Source organism: Aethalodelphis obliquidens, unplaced genomic scaffold (assembly GCF_003676395.1).
Source record: "Aethalodelphis obliquidens isolate GAN/ISIS:26980383/991018 unplaced genomic scaffold, ASM367639v1 scaffold11, whole genome shotgun sequence".
Lineage (NCBI taxonomy): Eukaryota > Metazoa > Chordata > Mammalia > Artiodactyla > Delphinidae > Aethalodelphis > Aethalodelphis obliquidens.
In genome coordinates, this window is record NW_020837955.1 from 12,060,355 (window position 1) to 12,086,164 (window position 25,810).

Sequence of the window (25,810 nt, forward strand, 5' to 3'; positions counted from 1 at the left end):
CATGTTTTGTCCTTCATTGTGCTCTTCCGTGTCCTTAAACAGTTTGCTTTAGAGCACTTGTTCTTTTTTTGGGATCTGTGAGGTCAAAACTATTTTCAAATAATGCTAAGAGGTTATTTACATTAAAATGCAGTGCATTCATCATTGCTACTTTCAAATGAATCAGTCAATTTAAAAAAAAATTCTCAGTTTTGGGAATTCCCTGGCAATCCAGTCGTTAGGACTTGGCACTTCCACTGCTGGGGGCCTGGGTTCCATCCCTGGTCCGGGTACTAAGATCCTGCAAGCCACGCCATGCAGCACCCCCCATACACACACACACACAAAATCTCAGTTTTAGTTTTTAATGCGGTAAATATCAATAGTTAGAATCCACATAAACAAAAGCTTTTTCGATTTCTCAGTAAGTTTTGAGAGTTATGTAAAAGAGACCCCCAAATTTGAAAACTACTGCTGTAGGAGAAAGCTGCTCTTTTTCCTTGATAGAACAGAAGTACATACACAGTTGTATTTCTCTGTCACTGTTCCTAGTATCTTAACTACTGTTAATGGTTCTAACTTTTAACCAAAGTAACTAATTTATATTTCACATTGAAACACAGAAGTGGAACATTGAGAATTGTCTGAATAAGAGCAAATCTCTGAATACAACTTCTTACAGATACAAACGTCACTTTTATACCTTAAAGTGGCAAAAATGAACACTTTCATGGACGCATCCGGAAACGATAGCTTTTCAATAGCATATAAAAATAAGAAGCAAAAGTATATAAACTTAGTTATGCTTAGTAATCAGTCTGCTAGGATTCCATTATACTTAAAAATTAACTGCTATCCAGTGATTGTCTCTTAATTAACTTAATATTAAGGTTTTAAGTTACCTAAAGATCTTAGAAATTAATCTTTAATATGTGTTGAAGTAAAAAGTTTGTCAGAGTAATGATTCTGCTTAGTTGAGCACAAATTTACATTTTTAATCATCTTGAATATTTTTGTAGGGTAATGTTAGCTTGTTTGATTAGTAAACCTGTGTGCGTTCAGGGAAAAACAAACCCAAGTGGAATAAAATGATTAATCATAAAAAATAAATAGCTATTTTTATAAACCAAAATGATCCAACTAGGCTTGTTTGCTGAAGTTGTACAGTTAACTCTTGAACAACAGGGGTTTGAACTGCGCAGTTATACACAGATTTTTTTTCAGTAGTAAATACAACAGTACTACAGGGTCCGAGGTTGGTTGAATCGGCGGATGCAGAATGCCGATACAGAGGAACCTTGGTTATGGAGGACTAACTATAAAGTGATATGTGGATTTTCAACAGTGTGGAGGGTGGGTGCCCCTAACTCTTGAGTTGTTCAAGGGTCAACTGTACGTGAATTATGTGAACTTAGATTTTTTTTTTTTTTTTTTGCGGTACGCGGGCCTCTTACTGTTGTGGCCCCTCCCGTTGCGGAGCACAGGCTCCGGACGCGCAGGCTCAGCGGCCATGGCTGACAGGCCTAGCTGCTCCGCGGTATGTGGGATCCTCCCGGACCGGGGCCCGAACCCGTGTCCCCTGCATCAGCAGGCGGACTCTCAACCACTGCGCCCCCAGGGAAGCCCTGAACTTAGATTTTTAAAATGTTTCTAAATTAATTCATGTAGGAAAAAATTTTTAAAGACGTCTAGCACATTTAAAGTGTTAGAAATTCAATTTCTTTTGTTTTCTGGGAATTTTACAAATATTCCATTTGTATAAGTCCTTGTTTTTTTTTTGTTGTTGTTGTTTTGTTTTTATCAATAAGCCAGTCAAAACAGAGTTCCTTTAATTTAAGAGACTTTAAAATCTAAATACTGAATAACCTCTGGAGATAAATTGTTTGATTTATCACACACAATGAGAGGTAAAAACCTTTCTGAATTACAGATACAGAGCTTTATAGCTTTGATTCTATAATTTCACCCCCAGGTCAAGAGACATGAGTTGTAGAGAGAAAACCTCCCTGGTCTAGTTATCAAAGAACTGAAAACGAAATTCTTAAAAAATTTGAGCTCAAAATAGACAAATAGACAAACCAGAGTGTCTTTCATCTTGTACCCAAGAGATTTGTCATCCTTGTGTAGGGATCACCAAGTAAATGTCAAACTATGAAACCAAATTCTCAGTCATTGCTACCACTTAGGGGTAATAACTTATTGGCCATGTAGTAACTGGAAACCAGATGAAAATATACAATCTGTAGAGAGGGAAAAGAAACAAAACAAAATTTACAGAAACAGAGAGTCAGTAAAGTTAAATGTATGTTGCCACTTGAGTTTTCCTCCTAGAAGCCCTTGAAAAGCTAAAGCAGCCCATGAGGTGCAGTTCTCTGGTAATGCAGTTTCCTGGTTCTGCTGGGTGAATCCACTGGGCATCCTGGTGAAACCTCCAAAACTATTAAAAGATAATTTTCAAAAATGATAAAATTATACAGATATAAAATTAGGGAATCCCCGGCCGTCCAGCGATTAGGACTCCGTGCTTTTACTGCCAAGGGCGGGGTGGGGGATGTTCAGTCCCTGGTCAGGGAACTAAGATCCCACAAACTGATCGGAATGGCGAAAAAAAAAAACCAAGAACCGTCCCCCCCCCAAAAAAAACCCCTAAAAACAGAGCTGTGATGACTGAGTGAGAAAGTCACCGCTATCATTAAATAAAAATTAATGCGTGCCAGGGAATTTTATTTAACTTAATAATTAATGAGAGAACCAGTAAGATGTTACAATTGTTTTAAAGGCAATGGCAAAAAAAATGATATAGGCATTTGGGAATGTTGAAATAGATTTGTCAGTAGACAAATTACTGGTCAGTATCTGCAGGGCAATAATCAGTTGCATTCCACTGGTAAAAGTCTTTTGCATTTCTATGGGCAAGAGTAACTTGCATTACTATCAGCTTTCAGCAATTTACAGAAATGTAAAATAGCCCAAGACAGTGAAAGCCACAGATAATATAGAAGGGTGCGCTAGATGGGACATTCAGTAATTGTTTTTGTCCATTTCAAAATCTTTCACAATTTTTCTTGCCATTAGTTGGAAACATTTTTTTTTTCATTTTGTCTTTTACTATGCTTATCCCTTTTTTGCCATGCAGAAGTTTTTATGAAAATAAAATTCAGGGAATTCCCTGGCAGTCCAGTGATTAGGACTCCACGCTGTCACTGCCAAGGGCCCAGGTTTGATCCCTCGTCGGGGAACTAAGGTCCCACAAGCCGTGCAGCATGGACAAAAAAAAAAAAGAAAAGGAAATTCATCAATCTTTGGCCTTTTTGCTTGATTTTTGAATTATAGGAAAGTGTTCCATGCTACTGGGTTATAGGGAAATCGACTCATGTTTTCTTTTGGTACTTGTATGGTTTTATTTTTTACATTCACATTTCTGATCCTCTTGAATTTGCCTGGGGTATGATGTGATTTTATCTTTTTTTTTTTTTGGCTGGCCCCCTGCCCCTGCAGTGGAAGCACGGAGTCATAACCACTGGATCACCAGGGAATTCCCTGATTTTATCTTTTTTTATATGGCAAGCCAGCTATCTTAACACTTCTTATTAAAAAGTATATCTTTTTCACATTGATTTGAGATGCTGCCATTATCATTTACTGAATTTTCTTATGTGGTGGGTCTATCTCTGGTTTTTATCCTGTTCATTGTCTACATGTCTGTTCATGTGCTATATACCATCATACAATTATAGAGACTCTATTGTTATAATATCTGGTAGGGCTTCCCTCACCTTATTGCTCATCTTTTTCAGGGGTTTCCTAGTGACTCTTCCTTGTTTATTCTTCCAAATGAACTTAATAAACTTGTCTCATTCTAGAAAAGTCCTCAAAGTATTTTATTGAGAATGAGTTAAATTTATAAATTAATTAGTGAGAACAGACATCTTGCTGATGTTTAGTCTTCATATCTATGAACATGTTATGTCTTTCAGGAGAGTTAGAAGTTTTGCACAAATAAATTTTAGAATTCTTTAAGGTTACGTGTAGTTATTTTAGTTGGGTCTTTTCTTACATTCTCATTTTTGTTTATATATGTGAATGCTGGTAATCTTTGTATGTTAATTTTTAACCTCTTAACTTTATTAAATTTTCTTACTGTTTGTAGTAATTTTTTCCCCATTGATTCCTTCTGGGTTTTCTAGGAATGTAATTATATAATTTGTATATAGAAATAATCTTACTTCTTCCATTCCAGGTCTTAAACCTTAGATTGCTATGTAGTCAAACTTCATAGCCTAATAATTGCAACACAGTAGAGATAGTGGGCATCTTTATCTTTATCTTGACTTTAGCAGGGAAGCCTTTAGTGTTTCCTCATTAAGGAGAACTCTGGCTTTTGAGCCAAGGTATTTATATTTTATTATGCTGAGGAAAAATACCCATTTTATTTAGTGTTTTTAACATGAAACACTGCTGAATTTTGTCTTTCCTGTGTCTGTGGAGATGGTCATATGATTTGTTTTCCTTTTGCTCCATTAATATGATTGAATTTATTAATGTATTTCCTATTTTGAAATAGTCCTGTCTTCATAGAATAAATCCCATTTGTGTCATGATGAATTGCTCTTTTAGTGTGCCATTGGATTCTGTTGGTGCATACGCTTTTCAAAATTTTTTTGCATTGATACTCATAAATGAGATGGTCTCATTTTTTCCTCTTCAACCTCTCAGAATCATTGGTGTGTTTCCCAATAGACTTTTTTTTGTTTTGTTTTTGCGGTACGCGGGCCTCTCACTGTTGTGGCCTCTCCCGTTGCGGAGCACAGGCTCCGGACACGCAGGCTCAGGGGCCATGGCTCATGGGCCCAGCCGCTCCGCGGCATGTGGGATCTTCCTGGACCAGGGCATGAACCCGTATCCCGTGCATCGGCAGGCGGACTCTCAACCACTGCGCCACCAGGGAAGCCCTCCTTATTGCTATCTTAAAGAAATTCTGCTGTTTTATTTTTGTATTTTCCCTTTGATCCAACAGTTTTTTAAATAGTTATGTCTTAAAAATTTTTCTAGATGTGTAATTTTTTTATTTTTAAAAATTTGCTTTTAATCTTTAGTTTTATTACACTACAGTTAGATAAATCTGTTTGCACTAATTCTATTCTTTGGAATTCACTGAGGTTTTTATTTGTGGCTTAATATATGGTTAGTTTTCATGAGTGTTTCATGTACTCTTGAAAAGAAAGCATATTTTTTATTTGGGTTCTCAGTTTTACACACAGACTCCTTATTAAATAAGTTGGTTATATCTTCTAAGGTCTCATATTGTTTTTCATCTGATCTTTCTTGAATTGAGAGAGGTGTGTTACTGTCCCATTTTATTAATTTGTTACTGTCTCTTCTCACATCTCTTATAGTTTCTGTTTTATGAAAGTTTGTTGCTAAAGTTTTGGGTATATAAATACTAATGTTATATTTATATTTTGAACTGTATTTTTTAGCATAAAGTGCACAGATTATAAGTGTAAAGCTCAAATAATTTTCTCTTTTCCATGGTGAATGGTGGTTTTTGTTGTTGTTGTTTTTGGTTGTTTTGCTGAGAAGTCAATCTTAAGAGAATTTCTCCTTAATTATAGATTAATACTCCTGTAAAGGACTTTGGTAGCATATATAGATCATCTCTTAAGCTATTAGGCAAACCGCACATTAGATCCGCTGTAGACAATTTGATATTTTTGTTGAATTTTCTAAATTCTTCTAGGGAAGCAGTCTATGTCTGCATTCATTAATCTGCTTAATTGTTTAAGGTTTTTGAATTAAAATTTATTTAGCAATTCAATTTGTTATCCTAGAGGAGAAATTAAATTTCTGTGTATTAGGTGTTTCCATTCCTCATCTTTAGCTTTTTACCAAGTAGCACAAAAGTCAACAGGAAGAGACATCTCCTTGGTCAGGAGTGTAAAAACAGGAAGGAGGAAGTCTATTGCAAATCTCTGTTAGCTGATTATTAATTCACATTTCACCATAGAGGATGTCCATTAACGGTCATCTTTGTGCTGTGTTGTTAACCAGAATTTCAGTGAGTGTTAATGTTGGTATTACAGAATGTCAATCCTAGTTATAGGAAGTAATGTTAACTAACAGACTGCACTAGGCTCTTTCCTATGCATGGAAATAGGATACTATTCTTGAGAACGAGGCTGAGAAATTGTACATAGAGGAAAACAAGGCAAGTAAAATATAACATCAGAAATGTGGAGAAAATCATCCTTTGCTTTTTTGCCTTTGCTTGATCTTGATGCTTTGATAGGTTGTATGATCCTTTAAGATATGATCATATCCATTTTTTTAAAAAATTAGGGCATGTCAACTCTATCATTGAAATATTGTTTGACAGAATATCTTCAATTGAATTAGAGGAAACACCTGGGCATTATTTACTAAAGCATTCTAAGAATGCATGTGGCAAACTAGATGAAATATTTCATGGGAAAAGAGTGAATATTTTGTTAACAAGAAATCTTTTTCAGCATTTTGTAATGAAAGAAATTAAATGTTGTGTTTATACATTTCTGTGTTTATACATTCCTAGAGTTGCTAGACACTCTCAGTTACTCTGCAGCTACAAGATACCTACTTGGTTTAGATACCCAACACTGGTATTTTAGGACACTTAACTTATCCTGAGTTCTTTACTTGGCTGTACAATATTGTGGTTGTTTTGAAGAAGTTACAAGTGTTGTGTAAAAGCTAGATGGCATTGTATTATTACTGTTTATTATTATTATTCTAGAGACCTGTTTGACATTTTCTTTTCCTCAAGCGTCTGTTTAAACTATGCCTTTATTTCTGGATTATTTTGTGGTAATTCTTCCCAGCATTTTTTATATCATGGCACAAACAGAAAGTTAGAATGAGGGTTGAGCTGATCACTGTTGTGGTATGCCTATAACTTATTCATTTGGGAAGACGTACTTTAATGTATTGATCAGATAAGGGAGTTTGTCAACTCCTTATAATTGTAAAATTGTGTGTGTGTGTGTTGTGTGCGTGTGTGCGTGCGTGCATGTATGTCTTAGTTAAGGATTTTTTGTTCGTTTGTTTTAGTTGTAAGTACCAAACCTACTTGAATTAACTTAAGGAAAAAAATGAAAGTTACTGGGTATCTCACAAAAGTCATACTTCTCAAAAGACTGGAACAAAGAAGTAGAAGACCATATTTCTTTCTGTTTCTCCATGCTTCATTCTGTCTTCATTTTCTGAGGTCTGGCTTTCTCTGCTTCTCTCTGCACTTGAGGATGACTACCTACAGCTTCTATATGTCAGTCAGGCACATAGAGCTGGCTATTTCTGAATTCCACTTCAAAATTCCTGAAAGAATGTGTCTAATTGAACCAGCTCGGGTCAGTTGTACACCTCTGGTGCAACGTACTGTGATTGGAAGGGGCTGTACTACTCGTTCAGCCTTGTGAACAGTTTTCAGAGACAAAGAATATATTACCGTTGTGTTTGTGCACTTTTCTGGGGAAAAGATCTATAACTTTTATTAAAATCACAGAGAAGAGTCTTGCCACTCCCTGGCCACTGCCCAGATAAAGGTTAAGAATAACTACTCTAAGAGTTATGATAGAATTCTCTCTACTTACAACAGGTATCCTTCAGGTCAGTTAGACAGTTTAATTGTCTTTTTCACAATACTATGTTCCTTCCTGGCTGTGTTTACCATGATTGAATTCCCTCCTCCTTATTTCTCCACCTACTCAAGTATTACCTGTCACTGAATTCCTTTCTTAGGTCCTATTTCCTCTATGAAATCTTGGCATCTTAGAAGACTGCATTCTATGTGGATAAATAAACAAATAAATAAATATATGCACACATATACATATATGTGTATTTTCTGTGTCTGAAATCTTATAGCATGGATTTTTAAAAATGCTACACAGTGTTATTTAGTTGTATGACTTAGGATATATATTTTCTTTTCTTTCTTTTTTTTTTTTTTCGTTGTACTGTGCGGCTTGCAGGATCTTAGTTCTTCAACCGGGGATTGAACCTGGGCCATGTAGTGAAAGTGCTGAGTCCTAACCACTGGACCACCAGGGAATTCCCTGTATATTTTAAGTAAATATCTTAAATGCAGGCCTAATGTAATAGTCCATGAAGCTTATTATTGTCATGCATCTCTGATTAGTTCCAACTGTGTTACGTAGCATAATGCCATGGGTACAACAGACTCATATTAAATACTTTTTAAACTGAATTAATGAAAAACAAGAACCTTCATTATAGAAAACTTGAAGAATATATAGAATAGAGAGGAGGGAAAAAAATCACTTTTTTCCCTACTGCTTACGGATAATCAAAATTCTAGTCATTTTTTATGTTAGAAACAACAAATATTTATTTATTGAAGTTATGATATTCAACATTTTAAATGTTGATCTTTGTTAAATATTTGTTAAATGAAGTTAAATTACATTATATATAATTTTCAACCTATTTTCTCTATTTGATTATTTCCTGTTGTTGCACATTTAGGTGGTTCTTATTTTTTGTGAAATTCTGTGAACGGTGATATGAACTCTAAAATAATTTCTTAGAATCTTGGTTCCTGGAAGTGAAAATAATCATGTAGGAAATAATAGGTAATAGCTAACATCTGTTGAATATTTACTATATGCCACTGTTTTAAACACTTATATGTGTTATTTTATTTAATCTTCATAAGAAGCAAATGAGGTACTCATTTTGCAGATGAAGAAACTGAGGTAGAGATAGATTAGGTCATTTGCCCTAGGCAGTCAGTAAGTGGTGAGCTAGACATGAACATAGGCCATTTGGCTTCTGAGCCTGTACTCTTAGTCATGATGCTTTGCCTTCTGATTTAGAGTATCAGATAATGAAAGCTGCAATATAAAAACATTATTAAATTTTAACTTAAAAAGGTGGGAAGGTTTACATTAAGATTGGATCAGTGAGGAATGTGACCAGAATTATACTCAGGGAGGGAGGGTTCTGTATCTTGAACTTGTACTAGGTCAGATATAGGTCCCTTATTCCTCTGCAGCTCTGCAGTTACAAGATACAGGCCTCCAGTAGTTTTAGTAAGGCCAGTCTCTGGTTTATTCTCTCCAGGACTGGGGGTTGCTTGATGCAAGAAAAATCACTGACCTTTGTACCCTCTTCAGGCCCTTTTTCAATTCTAAATGATGGAAAAAACAAGATACCATCTTTCCCTGCCTTCTCTTTTTCATCATTCCTATCCTCATTCATTCATTCCTGTGTTAAAAAGAACATAAATCAGATTTGCTTTTAGCCTTTCTTACTAGAAGGGCTAGTTATTTTCCATTTGGTAGACCGGGCCTAATAGAATCCATGTACAATGGTTTGTTTGTTGTCTTGTTTTCTGTTTTTGTCATGCCTGAATGTGAAGGCAGGCAACTCTTCTTTGTGTGGTTTGTGAGAGTGTGTGTGTGTTGTTGATGTTTGAGTATTGCCAACTTCATTTTAAAGGAGCTTAATTTTGAGAGAATTCATTAATGGAGGCATTGCCATAGTAATAAGAAAGATGCTCTGGAATTGAGTAATGAACATGTTACTGACATATTTAAGGTAAAGAATTTCAGCAACTGAGTGTTTGGTGATTTTTTGCAGTGAGTTCCTTTTACCTTTTCTCATGCAATATTCTCTAACACTCCATGTGAGTTCAAGACTTGGATTGTAGACCTGGCTCTGGCCTTTTGTAGACACGTGCTGTTGAGCAAATCCTTTAACTTCTCTGAGCCTCATTTCCTTCATCTGTGAGGCAGAGATAAAACCAGTTGCCCTGTCCACTTCCCTAGGGTTCTTGGTAGCAGATGCAATGATGTATGCAGAATTGCTTTGTGGATTGCAAAGCACCAGTACAAATGTAAAAGATTATTTTTATTTTTTATTTTGTTAATTATATTCTGCTTTTGAATGGACACAGAATTGCTCTTCTCAACTTCTTGTTTTTTGTCCGTTTTTTCTGCTGAGCTGTGAAATGACCAGCAGAAGCGGACTGTGTGGTCAGGATGAATAGTGGGAGTTAGGATCAGCCTTGTATCAGGGTAACCATCTTTCGTTTTTCTTCCACACTATTTCTGAATTACACTTATTTGGCAAAGTGTCTTTTGAAAAACACATTATAAAAATTAAATTAATATATATTAATGTATATTTATTTTTTAAATGAATAACTTTGGAATCCTTTCTTTCAGAGTTAGAATGAAATGCATTTACAGCTAACTTTAATTTTTTTTTTTTTTTTGCGATACGCGGGCCTCTCACTGTTGTGGCCTCTCCCGTTGCGTAGCACAGGCTCCGGACGCGCAGGCTCAGCGGCCATGGCTCACAGGTCCAGCCGCTCCACGGCAAGTGGGATCTTCCTGGACTGGGGCACGAACCCGTGTCCCCTGCATCAACCATTGCGCCGCCAGGGAAGCCCTGTCTTTTCATTTTGTTAATGGTTTCCTTGGCTGTGCAGAAGCTTTTAAGTTTGATTAGGTCCCACTTGTTTATATTTACTCTTATTTCTTTTGACTTGAGAGATTGATCCAAGAAAGTATTGCTACGTTTTAAGTCTGAGAATGTTTTGCCTATGTTCTCTTCTAGGAGATTTATGATATCATGTCTTATAGTTAGATCTTTAAACCATTTGGAGTTTATTTTTATATATGGTGTGAGGGAGTGTTTTAATTTCATTGATTTACATGCAGCTGTCCAGCTTTCCCAACACTACTTGCTTGTCTTTTCTCCATTGTATATTCTTGCCTCCTTTATCGTAGATTAATTGACTGTAGGTGTGTGGGTTTATTTTTTGCCTCTCTATTTTGTTCCATTGATTTGTATGTCTGTTTTTGTTGTTCTGCTGTTTTTAACCATTATATTAAAGCAGTAGATAACATCATAAAGCAGATTTAAAAAAGGAGGAAATATTTTTATTTTGATTTCACAGTACTTAGTTGTTAATTAGGTTGAGTATGAGATAGATGCACACCGTATTTTGATACAATCGTAAAAGAAAAATATTTGGATTTCTAGAGATTACTTTTTGGTGAAGAGTGCCCTCTAGTGAACCTTTTCTCTTTATTAAGATTTACAGTTCTTTGCATCCTCACAGCATTTGTGGACTGAAGACACCTTCAGTTCTCAAGGAATTTAGAAGATAAAACATACACTAAGTAATTGGAGAATAAATTTGATGTGTTATACAAATAAATAAAAGATAGTGTATTATTGGGCTTCCCTGGTGGCGCAGTGGTTGAGAGTCTGCCTGCTGATGCAGGGGACACGGGTTCGTGCCCTGGTCTGGGAAGATCCCACATGCCGCAGAGTGGCTAGGCCCATGAGCCATGGCCGTTGAGCCTGCGCGTCTGGAGCCTGTGCTCCACAACGGGAGAGGCCACAACAGTGAGAGGCCCACATACCGCAAAAAAAAAAAAAAAAAAAAAGATAGTGTATTATAGACTGTATGTAAAAGAGCTGGGAAAATTCTAGGTAATGGGGAATTCATTATTCAATATAGCTATTCATGAAAGTATCCCAAAGGAACTATCTTGAGGTGAATTCTGAAGGAAGTTTAAGATTGAGGCATATTGTGGGGAAGAGCATCCTGGGGTCAAAAAGGAAGTTAAGGACAGTGCCAAAAAGGATTAGTGCCAAAAGGGAAAAAGAAATAGTGAAAAAAAGAATTATTCTGGAAAAGATTTAAATTTAATTCGATTTTAAATATTTTAAGCAAATGTCCAAACAATTTGTTCATGTACTTAGAAACCTTTTTCAGAGGTTTGGGAAGGATTCTGCTGGACAGTTGTGGCTTGGGGTCTTTCATGCGACTGCAGTCAGATACTGGTTGCTGCTTGGGCTAAAATCAGCTGAGGCTCACCTGGACTAGACAGCCACGGTGGCTCACTCACATTGCTGGCAGATGATGTGCTGTCATTTGGGAGCGCCCACATGTGGCCTCTTCAGCATGTCATTTTTAGGATTGTTAGATTCTTACGTGATGGATGGTTTTCCCCAGAATGAGTATCTAAAGACCTCTGTGTGGAAGCTGCATGGCTTTTTTTCTAGCTTCTGAAGTCACATACTATTATTTAAGTTATATTTCATTGGTTGAAGCAGTCATAAGCCTGTCCAAATTCAAAGGAAAGGGAAGGTGTGTCAGAGAATTTTGGACCTGTGTTATAAAACTTCATTTACTTTCTTGCCTCCTTGAAGAGTTAGGCTCAGCACAGATAAATTTTAATGATTTAGGGAGCAGCCATCCTCTGTATTAAAGTTACCTGTGCATATGCCTGTCTTTTGTGCTTAATTTTCAGTTTCTGTTGTACATGGTTGGTACTTAATGAATATTGTTGGAAAGAATTCTCCTTTCTCTTTATCCTGCTGTTAATGCTTTGGAGCTATTTCACTTCTTATTTGCACCTGGATTACAGAGAAGCAGGGAAAGTTATGGGAATTTGTTATTCATGTTTGATGTATTTGATGAAATGGAAAATGTTAGGAATACTAACATTTAACATGACACCTTATATTGACTATTTTCTTTCTTGCTGTTCTAAATTGCTAAATTACTGTAATATAAATTTATTTTTTTCCCCAAGATGGAGTGGTACTTTGAGCAGTCCTTTTGTGTATTTAAGGAAGGGAAATGGTGTCTTTGCTATTCATTGTTTAAAAAAAAAAGAATTCCAAATCATGTGACCTTATGAAAAAGGGGCTTTTCTCCCCAATGAGAACTCATTTGCTGTCTTTGAATATTTTAGCTTATTGTTTCTCATATGGATGTTACTGGAATTTGGGACACCTTAAATGTATCTAAAGGCTGCTGAAGAGAGTTGCAGTGTTTCAAGTCCCATTTCTGATTCTAGCTGCAGGTTTTCAAGTGGGTTATAAACTGGTATTAAAGACACTGCTCCACTGAAAAATTAGATTACATTTCCAATTTACATAGCCTAGGATACAAAAACCAAGTGGTCACTTAGGGTAGGAGCAGTTAGAGTATCTCAGTGTAGCTTCTCCTAGTTTCCAGGATCCATACAGTAGGCACAGAGAACTGCTGATGAGACAAAGTAGCGTCTCACTGGTGTGTAACTGCCCTTTTATACTTGGGGCTTACATATATCCTGTTCTGAAAGAACTTAAACTAGCAATTCATATGCTTCTATTTAAGGAAATATTTTCAAATCTTGGCCTTAAATTACTTGCCAAATGACTGGTTTGTTGCATGACCAGTTTGCTGAATTTACCAAATTTATTGATATACCGAAAACCTGTTTTAAAAACTATTTTTGAGATTGATAGCAAGTAATTTGTATTGGATACGATGGTTTTCATAGCTTTTTGAAAACTTCTGATCACTTTTTCTGTGTTACGTTTAACATTGTTTTCATAGCAGCATTTTTAGGAATGTTAAATTTGTCAAAAGCTGATAATCCTAGGGTGGTTAATTGTCATAAATATGTTTAATATTAGAAAAGTATATTTTTATAGTTAGTAACCAAAATTTTAGTACTAATCAGTATGATTGGTACTTAGAACATGAAAAGCATTCAATACAAGTATGAAATTGCTGAAAAAGTATCATAAATAATCTCATTAATATGAAATACCAAATCTTGAATACTAATTATTGGAAATATAAAATTAATATTTTAGAAATTAAGTTTGATAAGCCATTAGAAACTTTGGTGAGAGAATAGAAAAATGCCTATGGACTGGAAGAATATAGAATGCTCAAATGGATGCAAACACAATTTTTTATTACTAGAAGTACAGAATTAAGGCAAATGTGTCATTTGAGGAACTGGTGAAAGAAATGTGGTTAATGTTTGAAAAAGTAGAAAATGATATTAAAAAGCATACAGTGGAGGTCAGAAGTAGCTGATACAAGTATTTTAGTAAAAGAAAATTTAAAAAATAATTTCTCAGGAAGCAGATTTTATTTTCTTTAGAGTTATTATGATGGAATTTTTTTTTACAATGAAGATACAATGAAAGAAAAAGATACTGAAAATAGTGTACGGGTATTATATGCTTTTTGACAAAAAAATCCTAATGTTGCCAGTAATAAGAAGAGAGTTCTTTTTCACATAGTATCTTGTGAATGTTTGTTTTCCTTCAGAAAGATGTTTTCCTAAGATTAGTAAATTATTAATATTATTAACAGAACGTAGCATCTGTCTAAAATATCGAAGTAGCCTGAGTGCCTCCATTAAGACATTTGATTTGATGATAAAAGCATTAATTTTCAAAGAACCAATTTTAACATTTAAATGACATCTTAGTTTTCTTATATTTACTTTATTACCACTAGGTGGAGCCCTGTGCATACAATTCAAGAGGCATTTCAGAAAGCACATTTACTTGTTTACATCCTATAAGCCTGATATATCAGATGATCATATACTGTGAGATAACTCATATTTCCGTACTTTGCATTGCTGTGGAAGATTAGATATAATGAAGATAGAAAGTGTGTACCTAAAATTTTTTTTTGCTATGCTCTTAAGACATAAACATTTTTTAAGACATACAGGAATGCTTTTATGCATTCCTAGTTGCTAAAGTTAAAATATGTAAATAAAATCATAGTGTAGCGTAGTCCATCTTTGTTTTTCTTCACGAAGTTTTAAAGTCATCTCTTCTTTTAAAATTGATTTGCATCTGAGTTTTGTCTGATTAGCATTAAATTTTGCCAGAAGTAAGGTTTTATTGTGCTAAGCTTTTGGAAGTGCTGACTGGACTCTTATATTGAAGTCATTATCTATATATGGAGCACTAAGTTGCACCCACAGTGGATGTGGGTAGTGGAAAATTTACCGACTTTCTAATGTTCACTCTTTCTGGTTTTGTCATATCTGTGTGTATTTATTTATAGAAACTTGATTAGGCTTGCCAACAGACATTATAAAATCCTGGGGACATTTTGAAAGAAGAAAAAATTATTTTCAGTAACATTGTATATTGCTTGAACATTTAGAACAGCAATATATCTGGCACACTAATTAGATGGATACAACTGTTAACCAACTTAGGATTCAAGGAATGAATAGTGCTGAATGGTATTTCCTTTCTTGCCCTGCAAGTCAGAATTTCAAAGAATAATGATTATCATTCAAAGACATAAAAAGGAAAAAGAAAAATAGATTTTTCAGAGTCCCGTCAGCTGAGGTTAGCTGAGTACCGGGCCCTCAGTTTTCTCTGCTTCATACTTTGTTCCTCCTTATTTTCTTGCGTTTGTAATTTAATACTGCCTAACAATTAGCTATGCCTCAGTTCTCATCCCCTTTTTCTGTTCGTTGGATGATTTCACCTGATGGGTGCAACAGTGCACATCAGGGATTCCCTACTGAGTCATTCTCAATTGTTGATCTTCAAAGGTGATCTGGTTAGTTGCTATGCTGGTAACTTCTCCGCATTCTCATGCTGCTTATCACCATTTCTGATTGGAGAGGCTGTCTAACATAATGGTTAAGAGCACTGGCTTTGGAGCTAGGTAGACCTGGGGTTAAATCTTGGTCCCACTACTCTGTGACTTTGGACTTAAAGTCTTAATCTTCCCAAACTACATTTGTAGATTGGGATGCTAACAGTATCTACATCATTAAGCTGTAGTGAATACTAATGAGATAATGCATGTAAATCACCTAATAGTGAGTACTTGGTCGTGTGTTACTGTTTTTTTTGTAGTCTTTATTACATTAAGCCAGAAGCAGCAGAATATGACTCCTCTTTAGTCCACTAAGTCTCTGGGGAATTGTCGACAGGGAGTGCTCATCTTCTCTGCTTCTCTCCATAAACGTCTCCCTCCACCTTGTCACCAGATCATCTCTATAATTAAGCATAGATTCCTTCAGAGAGAAGATTGATAATTCTTGCTATGCAAAAATTCTTGGGATAAGAATTGCTCTTCTTTTCTTCCTTTTTCCAGTGTTCTATACATACCCACCTTTTATCCCTTCCTGCCTCTCTCTGTTCACTTAGCTATTTGTTATTGGCTTTATTGGCAAATTTTTAGAGTAATTATTTTTTACTTTACTTTTCATAAGAGTGGGTAGAGGGTTAAATCGACTACATGTCGTGATTAATGCCTTTTTTGAGTGCTTGGATTTGGCTTTTAGATTTGTGTTGCATCTATTAAATTAAGAAAGGCAGAACTATGTACTTTCTAGGGTTCTTTTCAGGACCCTAGAATATTCTATCATTTGGTGAATTTTGGATTCTGGCACTTGCCAGGTCATCCTTCAATACTTTGTTTAAATGTAATTCATTTCTGTGATTTAGAACATTTCTTTATCTCAACTTCATTTCTGTGTACTCTGCTCAGAATGATCTCGTTGATATGGATTGTGGTTGACAAGTGGTTGTATCAGCTTGGAGTGCAACTTGTACTCAGGACTGGAATGGCAGATGGTTACCAAGGGTCAGGAGAGACTTATCAGTAGGCAGATCAAGACCTACTCTTCCTTCTCATTCACAGTACTAATTCTTTAATGTTATTTTTATTTCCTATATTGGGACTTACCTTTCTATTTTAATAGCAGAAGGCATGGAATGTAAGTAGTTCACCCATTTCAGGCTTTGGTTTTCTGTTAATGGATGGTGGGAAATACGTATGTCATGATATTGTTTTTCTCCATACTAATAACATCAATAGAAAAAAAGGTGTTCACCTGCTATAATAGTTACACTGCTATTATATGTTTTAATATATATGCTGTAATATATGTATTATATCCTTATATATGTGTGTATATATATAAATAGATGCTATGATAGCTGCACTGGCAGTGTTCTGAAGCGCTATAAAGCAGGAGTAGTTTTTAAAGCTCTAGAGAATAAATTGGAAAGGCACACTAAGGTTTGGACTTTAAGAACTTTCTAAAATAAAATAGACTTCTGGGAAATAACTGTTGTTTCTCTTCTTTTTATTTATATGCCAGTGTTATTTTTTAAAGAGATAACAGTATTGCCTTTGCACTCACAAAAGGAGTCAAACTTTCCTTTGGAGTGACACTGTAGTAGGGCAGTCCTGAAATACCTCTTGCTAGTTTTTTGCTACAATGCTACAAGAGTAATAGAAAAAAAAAAAAAAGAGCAGGTTCTTTTGGTATTTTCTGTTTACTACCTGGTATTTTAAGAGCCAGATAAATATCAAACTTTTATTAAAATATGTAAAAAATGATCTTAGAAATGCATATATATATATTACTTAAAGAAATATAACACTTGTTCACAATTATGAAATAAAAATTTGTTTATAGCACACCAGGGTCAGTTAAATAAATTTCCTCTTGCACACAAATTTTCCTTTGGTATAATGTTGTTTGTTTAACTAAGAGTTCTTGTTAGCTATATGTGTTAATTATAGGAAAAGCATGAGATGGGAATTCTGGTACTGCCTCAGTCACTCACTAACTAGGTGACGCTGGGCAACTAACTCATTTACCATTTCTATGCCTGTTTCCTCATTTGTAAAAAGGAGGCAATGATATTTTCTATGGTGTGGTGTAAGAAATAAATGAAACATTAGTTGTAAAGATTATAAAAGTCCCTATACAATTGTCAGGTATTAGGGGTAGTCAACTCCTACAGCATGGGTAATTGAGTGTTAGCTACTTGATATTTGCAGCCAGTACTTAATTATTCAGCAGATGGTTCACTTATTTAACAAGGATTTGGATGTCTCTTATGTACATACTATGATAGTAGCCAGTGTATATTGAACACTTACTATGTGTCAGTTACTGTGCTAAGAGTTTTTCGTATGTTTACTATAACTTAATCCTCATAACACTCTGATGTAGATACTTTTTAAATCCCTATTTTATTGTTGAGAGAATTTGGTTTTAGAGAAGTTGGATGGCTTAGCTGAGGTTGAACAGCTAGTAAGTGTCCTTTTTGATTCCATCCATCCATCTGTCCATCTATCAATTATTTACTGACCACCTGCTACATGATAGGCTGTATTCTAGGGCTGGGTGTACAACAGGGAACAAAACAGACAAAAACTCTCTGCCCTCCTGCAACTTACATTCCAGTGAGCAAAGACAGAAAATAAAAGTGTGAAATAGAGAGTATATTCAATAGTGGTAAGAGTGATGCAGTGACAAAGTAAATTCCTTTATTTTAGAAAAAAAAAAAAGCAGGAAAGGGAATTGTGTGTGTGTGTGTGTGTGTGTGTGTGTGTGTGTGTGTGTGTTTATAATGTGGATATTGTGGCCAGAAAGGGCTTCATCAAGAAGGAGACCCAAAAACCTGAAGGAGGAGAGGGAGACAGCCATGTGTGAGAAATGTGATCCAGCTAGAGGAAACAGCATGTGCGAAGCATAGGACAGGAATGTGCTTGGTGGGTTTCAGGAACCACAAGGAGGCCAGTGTTGCTGGCGTGGAATAAGTAAAGTATTAGGAAGTGAGGTAATTGTGATAATATGGGGCAGAATTATGTATGGCTTTATAGGCTGCTGTAAGAAAAATAGGGTTTTGAGCAGAAGAGAGACATGGGGTCTGACTTATATTTTAGTGGGATTATTTTGTCTACTTTGTTGAGAACAGACTGAAGGGAAACAAGGGTGGAATCAAGGAGACTGGTTAGGGAGCTGTTGGCAATAATCTAGGCAAGACACGTTGTTGGCGTAGTGCAGGGTGATACCAGTGGAGGTAGTGAGATGTGGCTGGATTGTTTTGGTGGGGAGGTGAGAGAAGAGAATAGTCAGGGATGATTTCAAGGTTTTTTTGCCTGAACAACTAGAATAATGGAGTTTACTAAGATGAGGGAAGGCTGTGGGAGGACCAGGGTTTGGGGAAGAAGATAGGAATTCATTTTGGACATATTTGAGATGCTTATCAGATATCCAGTTGGAGTGATGCATGAGTTTGAAGTTCAAGGGAGAGGTCAGGCCTAGAAATATAAATTTGGGATGTGTGAGAGTGTTTATGGAATTTAAAACTCCAAGTCTAGGTGAGATCTAGAGACAGTATAGGTAGAAAAGAGACGATATCCAAGATCAGAGCCTAGTTCTAGCTTAGCTCTTGAAGGCCCAAGTTCTTAATGATTGCAACCTTATATTGCTGTGTCTAGTGTTATAATAGGTACTCACTAAAAATCTGCCACATGGAGGCTGCCCTCAAGAAGCTTATGGTCTTTGTGGAGAAACACAATATATGACATATACTTGAAACATTTAAGTTATAATGTAAAGAAATATTTGTATATAATGTGTCAGAGTGAGCAGACTGACTTTTTGTCTGTCCTACAGATGAAAAGATTACTTGGCATGGAAATGATTGAAAAAGGCCTGCTGGAGGAAATGGGACTTGAACTGAACCTCAAACCATGGGCAACAGATGGGGGCACACACTTTTGGGAGGTCCCCAAGACTGCTTTCAGGTTCAGTATGGTCCAGTGGTTCACACTCCGTGCTCCCAACTCAGGGGGCCCAGGATTTGATCCCTGGTTGGGGAACTAAGATCCCACATACTGCAACTAAGCCTGTGTTCCGCAACTAGAGAAGCCCGCGCACTGCAACAAAAGCCCAGTGCAGCCTAAATAAATAAATAAAATAATAATTTTTAAAAAGATACAGATTAAAATTAACAGGAGAAGGCACATCAGGCAGGATTTAGGAGAGTTCCAGCAGGGAGCTTCCAATTGTCCTTTCCTACTGGAGTCATGTGGACAGCACTTATTTCCCCCAGCAATGATGCATGGTAACAGTCATGGAGTATTACTAACCAGGGAAGCTCTCCCAAGCCATGGTGTCTTTTACTGGGGGTTGGTCCCATAGGCACAGCTGACTGCCTGAGTTGCTGACCTTAATCTTCAGCCCCTCCAGAGCTCATACCATGTGGTTCCATGCCCCCATCAACTGTAAATCACATTGTAAGTCACATTGTTAGCCTAGACTATTTGGCATTGCCCAAGGCGCCCAAGTAAACAAAGGCATCTATCAGGCAGGACATTCCAAAGGCTAACCGCCGAGGAGTTGGGAGCAAGGGCCAAACCTTTTTTTGGGCAAGGTTAATCCTTTCCTTCATGGTGGATGGGGAAGTCCCTCAATGTGGAGCCAGCAGGAGCTAAAATACAGTAGGAGTGCAAACGTCATGTTTAGAGAACATTGGGGTGATTGCAGTATGGCCTTGTACTTGGGAATATGAACTCTGGAGCCAGATTACCAGGATTCATATCCCATATTCATGTTCATTCCACAACTAGCAACCAGCTGTCACTTGCTAGTTGTGGAATTTATGACAGTTACATAATCTGTAACTTATCTGTAAATTAGCAAGGGTAATAACAATACTACGTTACAGGCTTGTTAGGAGGATTAAAGAGTTAATATATAAAGCACTCAGAATATGTCCTGACACATAGTAAATGCTGTAGAAATCAGGAGTTTGTTCATTCATTCCTTCATCATTCACTTAGTGATTCTTTTTTGAGCACTAGTATGTTTGAAGACTTCATCTCCTGAATCTCAAACTTTTATTTCCAGATGCCTAGTGATATATCTAGAGGGCTATGGCTCTTTAAATATTAACATGTTCAAAAAGAAATTAAGTATTTTCCACCCAAATTATTTCTATTAATGTCAGTACTATCAACCTAGTTTCTTCAGAGATTTTATTTTAAGATATCAGCTCTTGCAGAGATTGGGCTTAATAAAGAGTAAATTTTGGTGAACTGGGAAGTTAATGTTAGCTTTCTTTTTGTATATATACAGGTCTGTGTATGATGACCAACCAAATGCACACAAGAAGTTTATGGAAAAGTTAGATGCTTGTATCCGTAATCATGACAAGGAAATTGAAAAGATGTGTAATTTTCATCATCAGGGTTTTGTAGATGCTATTACAGAACTCCTTAAAGTAAGGACTGATGCAGAAAAACTGAAGGTAAGAAATAGTTAAAATTCTGTTTACCTTTGCTCTCAAATTACTCAAGTATTAGTTTATAGTGCATATTTACAAATCATTATTAAATGCACTATTTTTAAGAAGTGGATTAGTGTACATATTTGGGAATGCTCTATTAATACAGTTGTCATGCTAATGACAGGAGTAATCTCTTTTTTTTTTTTTTTTTTTTAAACCAAGTAATGCATTGACTTAACAGGATTTCTTTCCATGCAGGGAATTGAACTCAAAAAATTCACACAATGAAAGGCCTCATTTGGAGTTTTAGAGTTCTAAAGTGACGATTAGTACAATATTGATAAAAAGCTATCTTCTGAAAACTTCTAAAAACTTACTATAAATGATTGTGTTCTCAAAGTTATTTAATTATAGTGAAATTGTTTTTTTTCTTAGTTTAATAGCAATGTGTAGTTTTCTTAAGGAAAATTGGTCTACATTTTCTGCCACACAGCAAAAACATTATTTATTAAATGAGACCTGGATTTGTTCTGTCAGAATACAAAATATTTAGTTATAAGAATTGTCCTATTTATCTTTCTTTACATTTGGAGAGCTTAGCAGACAGAATGACCCTGGTTCACCAGAGGTTATGATTAGAAAACCATTATATAAAGGATATTCAGATAACAAGAGACCAAATACAGCATCAATGAGGTCACTGAGCATCTTTGTTCAGAAATTAATGAGATTTTTAATAAACCAGAATGTGCTTCCTTACTATGATGACCTAATGAGTCACTTAATATGTGGGAAAATTTGAGGTTGAGCTTTGCCTGCACCTGCAGCATTAAAATGTTGCTGTGGATTGAGATTTCCGTGTTTGATGTTAATCAACCACCCAGTGTTTGCATTCAGCAAAGTATGAATGTTTAATTACCATAAAATGCAATCACTATTTCCTACAGACAATGAATGGCACATAGACCTCATTGAAGTTATCAAAAAGGGACCAGTGGTCAACTGGGTCAGTGATTTGAATTGTTTTACAGACTTAGAGAAGCAAGTAAAGTTCAAAAATCTGGATTAAATTTGAGAAGTTTGCCACAGAATCTGTTAAAAAGAACTGTCATAAGTAATTGAAGTTAACAAAAGCCCTTTTCAATCAAAAGTTCAAGTTCAAGCTGTAGAGTTAATTTGAATTTGCATTTCTTTGTTCTAAGTTTCTCATGAAGCATGATCTGATTACAAGGGTGAGCAGTTACATCAGGGCAGTTTTATGCGTATTTGTCTAACTAAGGTGAAATTATTTTTAAGGTGCAAGTTACTGATACCAACCGAAGATTTCAAGATGCTGGAAAGGAGGTGAGAAAATGATACATTTTTTTGAGTATTCAATATGTAGATGCCATTTAACTGTTCATTTTAAAATATGGACATTTCTTCTTTTTAAGGTGATAGTCCAAACAGAAGATATTATTCGATGTAGAATTCAGCAGAGGAATATTACAACTGTAATAGAAAAATTGCAGTTATGCCTTCCAGGTAAGTTAAACTTGTCTATAATGTAACGTTCAGCTTGGTGAAACTGTAATTTAATGGTAGTGTATAGTCATTATACATTATAGGTATTACAGATTACTTGGTGATTGTCCCCCCCCCCCCCAGAGCCCATGGTATTCTTTCTTATCTACTTTATTCCCTGAATTTTCATGGTTTTCCTTATTATAAGGCCCCTATTTGATGATCTGTCACATCAGTCTCCTAGAACAACCCCTACCTTTCCATTTCCTTTCTGCCTAGTTTGCCCTTTGTCCCTCCCCAACCCCCCCCCTGCCTTTTTTCCCCTCAGAATACTTTCCCATGGAGAGAGTGTCTTTTGATTACATTTTCTTTCATTTTCCTAATTAGCCTAATTTTTTTACCTTTAGTTTTCCATTGTTTTCTTTTTGTCACTTAAGCAGGTTTGCCTTTGGTCACAATTTCATTTTGCTAATAAGAAAACATCCAAAAGTGCTAGATCTTTTCCCTTTTTCGGTCTTGCCTTTCCTCTTATATTTTGGGAAGACTGACTTTTTAGGTTTCTAAGTTTCTGGTGTCTCTGTTAGGGCTCACATATTCCTGGGACATCAAATAAATTCTGAAGAAACTAACCAGTACTTTCTTTACCTGGATATACCCTGTTCAAACAAAAGGAAACAGGTATATGACATCCTTTTTTAATATAGTAAGCTAAATCTCAGTGTCCCATTTTTAACTTTTTTTTTTTTTTTGGAAGGAACCTGAACCTCCATATCCAGGGCAATAGAATAAGGTGCTTTGTATAATATTTATATAATGTAAATTTAGCTTAGACTACAAATTACATAAACTGTTAGCATATTTTATTAGCTAAAAAAATTGTTTTCTGACTTGTGAGAATAAAGCTTTTCTTTTTTGTTTTAGAATCACTGAAATTCTGCTCATCTTAATTTCTAATGGACCAGGGATATGTGCACATTAACTTTTAGTAAATAAAATGTCTGCTTATTATGTTAGGTTTTAGGGTTGAGAAACCTATTTCCTTATAGTAATGCTTAATAATACTTCTTTGTCACCATCAGATACACTGAAATAGTCATGAACACACTCTAGGTTTGAATGCTTTGTCCCTGAATGGTAATAAGCCTAAAAAATTGGGTACTGATGGAATAAGAAAGAGTAAATTCAGCTTATTCAACCCTAGTGGGCTATTTGAAATAGAGAAATAAAGGGAAGTAGAAGCTAGATTTTTTTTTACTGCTACTGTCTTTGCTGTCAAGGCTAGACAGGAAATCTGAGTTCATGTCGACATTGTGTTCTGAACAGCCACATCCAGAACTACTACCTCCTTTCCTCCATCTATCCTTCTATCTAATTATACACTCATACCTACTTTTTTTGTTTGTTTGTTTGCTGTACGCGGGCCTCTCACTGTTGTGGCCTCTCCCGTTGCGGAGCACAGGCTCCGGACGCGCAGGCTCAGCGGCCATGGCTCACGGGCCCAGCCGCTCCGCGGCATGTGGGATCTTCCCAGACCGGAGCACGAACCCGTGTCCCCTGCATCGGCAGGCAGACTCTCAACCACTGCGCCACCAGGGAAGCCCCATACCTACTTTTTTGTGTCAGGCATTATGGTAGATATTGGAAATATGAAGTTGAAAATGATATAGTCCCAGCTCTGAAGGGTCCCACCATCTAATGTGAATAAAGACAAGAAAGCCATTACTGTACAACTGCCTAACTCCTCCTTAGGTTAAGAGGAGTATGGGAGGATATAAGAAGTCACAGGGTAAACAATGCATTTTCCTGGTGTATTAGTTAATTAATTATTTTTGAGGAAAGCATTATTTTTATATGAAAACAATATGGAAATAATATAAGGTAGTTGTGAAATTTACACGAATTGTTGAGATAAAACAGGAGACTTCAAAGAAAGTTTATACTTGTAGCAGCAGTTTTTTAGGCTCTTTCCTAGGTTATGTGTTCACTGTAATGCTTTGATTGGAAAATGTGAGATATATTGCATAGCAATAAAGGGACTTTGATAGAGATATATATAGGGTCTGCAGAGTTAGGACTGGTTCATTATAGCCACCATTGCAGTTTTTATGGTTTTTCAGGCAGTTAAACAATATCTTTTGTGAACCTGAAGACCCCTAGGGAGTAGCCATAAGACTGTAAAAAATCTGAAAAAAAAAATGTGTCTATCTCTCTTGTCTAGGAAAATGTGAGCTGACTTGATGATCTAACAGTAATTTATCTACTTTATACTTTGAAATTTTACTAAGGATGAATGGTAATCTACATTGTTGCATTAAAACCTTTTTGGTGGCAGTGTGTCTTCTTGCTGAAGCTTATAACAATTTTATTGAATAATTGTATTTCTGAGCCTTTGATGGGAATGATAAAACAAATATAGATACTTTGTTATGTTTATTTATGCCTTTATTATAATTTACTCTCCGCTGTAAACTTTTGAGTTTTTTCTTTCTCTGTGCGTTCAGTGTAAAATTTTGTTTAATGAGCTGTAACACAGTTGCATTATTTTATTTGGTATATTGAATCAAAATCAATTAATCTCACTGTTGCTCAACTTTCTCTCTCAAATAACTAAAATCCAAACTTCCACTTCCACTGCAGGAAGAGATAGTAGTAAGTTTCTGATTAGGATAATTGTTACTAGGTTGATGTCTCAGTTATAGTTGTCAGCATGTACAAGTGTTCCCAGTTCAATATAATGTATTAATTTATATAATATAATGTTCAATATATGTAGAAATTAAAATGTTTTAATTTAATTGAAGTATAAAATTTTATTTGAAAATATAAGCCTAAATTAAGGTATGGAGAAAATTACTGAATTTATATGTTCTTCTCTGCTTTATTTTCATCTCTCAAAAATTTTTTTTATTTTGAAAGCTAAAATAAGTTATATTTTTTAATGCAGTGCTGGAAATGTACAGTAAGCTGAAAGAACAGATGAGTGCAAAAAGGTGAGTTGTTTTCTTTCCTAATTATTTTTAATAAGAGTTTTTTTTCCTATTATTGAGAGCATAGATAAAATTACTGTAAATTATAGTGAATCATCTGAAGTTTTGCTTTTCTGTGTTTAACTATTCTTTGTTAATGCAATTTGCCCATCAGGATCATTCAGTAAAGCAGTTCTTAGCCATTTATTTGTGGATCCTTGTCCTTTGTAATTGATATCAGAGATTGATAATATTGATGAAGAACAAATAGACAACTGAACAGGAATGAAAAAATATTGATTAACTTAACACGTTAACGTTGCACACAATCAAAGGCTAAGTGTATACTTTGTGAAAGCAAAGCGTGGGTAGTTACATTTTGACAATCTGGGCTAGTGTAGTTCATGTTCTCTTTTATAATACATATGAATACATGACAGATGAAAGATAAAGTGATTTAAAGTAGTTTATGAATTGCT

General features: G+C 35.6%; 1 protein-coding gene across 7 annotated transcripts in view; it reads left to right on the forward strand.

The window, feature by feature from the left end:
• Positions 1-25,810, forward strand: part of EXOC6 (exocyst complex component 6) — a 194,842-nt gene that overhangs the window by 14,673 nt on the left and 154,359 nt on the right. For 4 of the 7 annotated variants that reach the window (XM_027112059.1, XM_027112062.1, XM_027112063.1 and 1 more), the window contains exons 2-5: positions 20,712-20,883; positions 22,159-22,206; positions 22,296-22,386; positions 25,310-25,355. In XM_027112059.1, the coding sequence (XP_026967860.1) occupies positions 20,712-20,883; positions 22,159-22,206; positions 22,296-22,386; positions 25,310-25,355 (357 nt within the window). Of the gene's footprint in view, positions 1-19,247; positions 19,379-20,711; positions 20,884-22,158; positions 22,207-22,295; positions 22,387-25,309; positions 25,356-25,810 lie in introns of all 7 variants that reach the window. The other 3 variants (XM_027112058.1, XM_027112060.1, XM_027112065.1) reach the window with 1 other exon arrangement.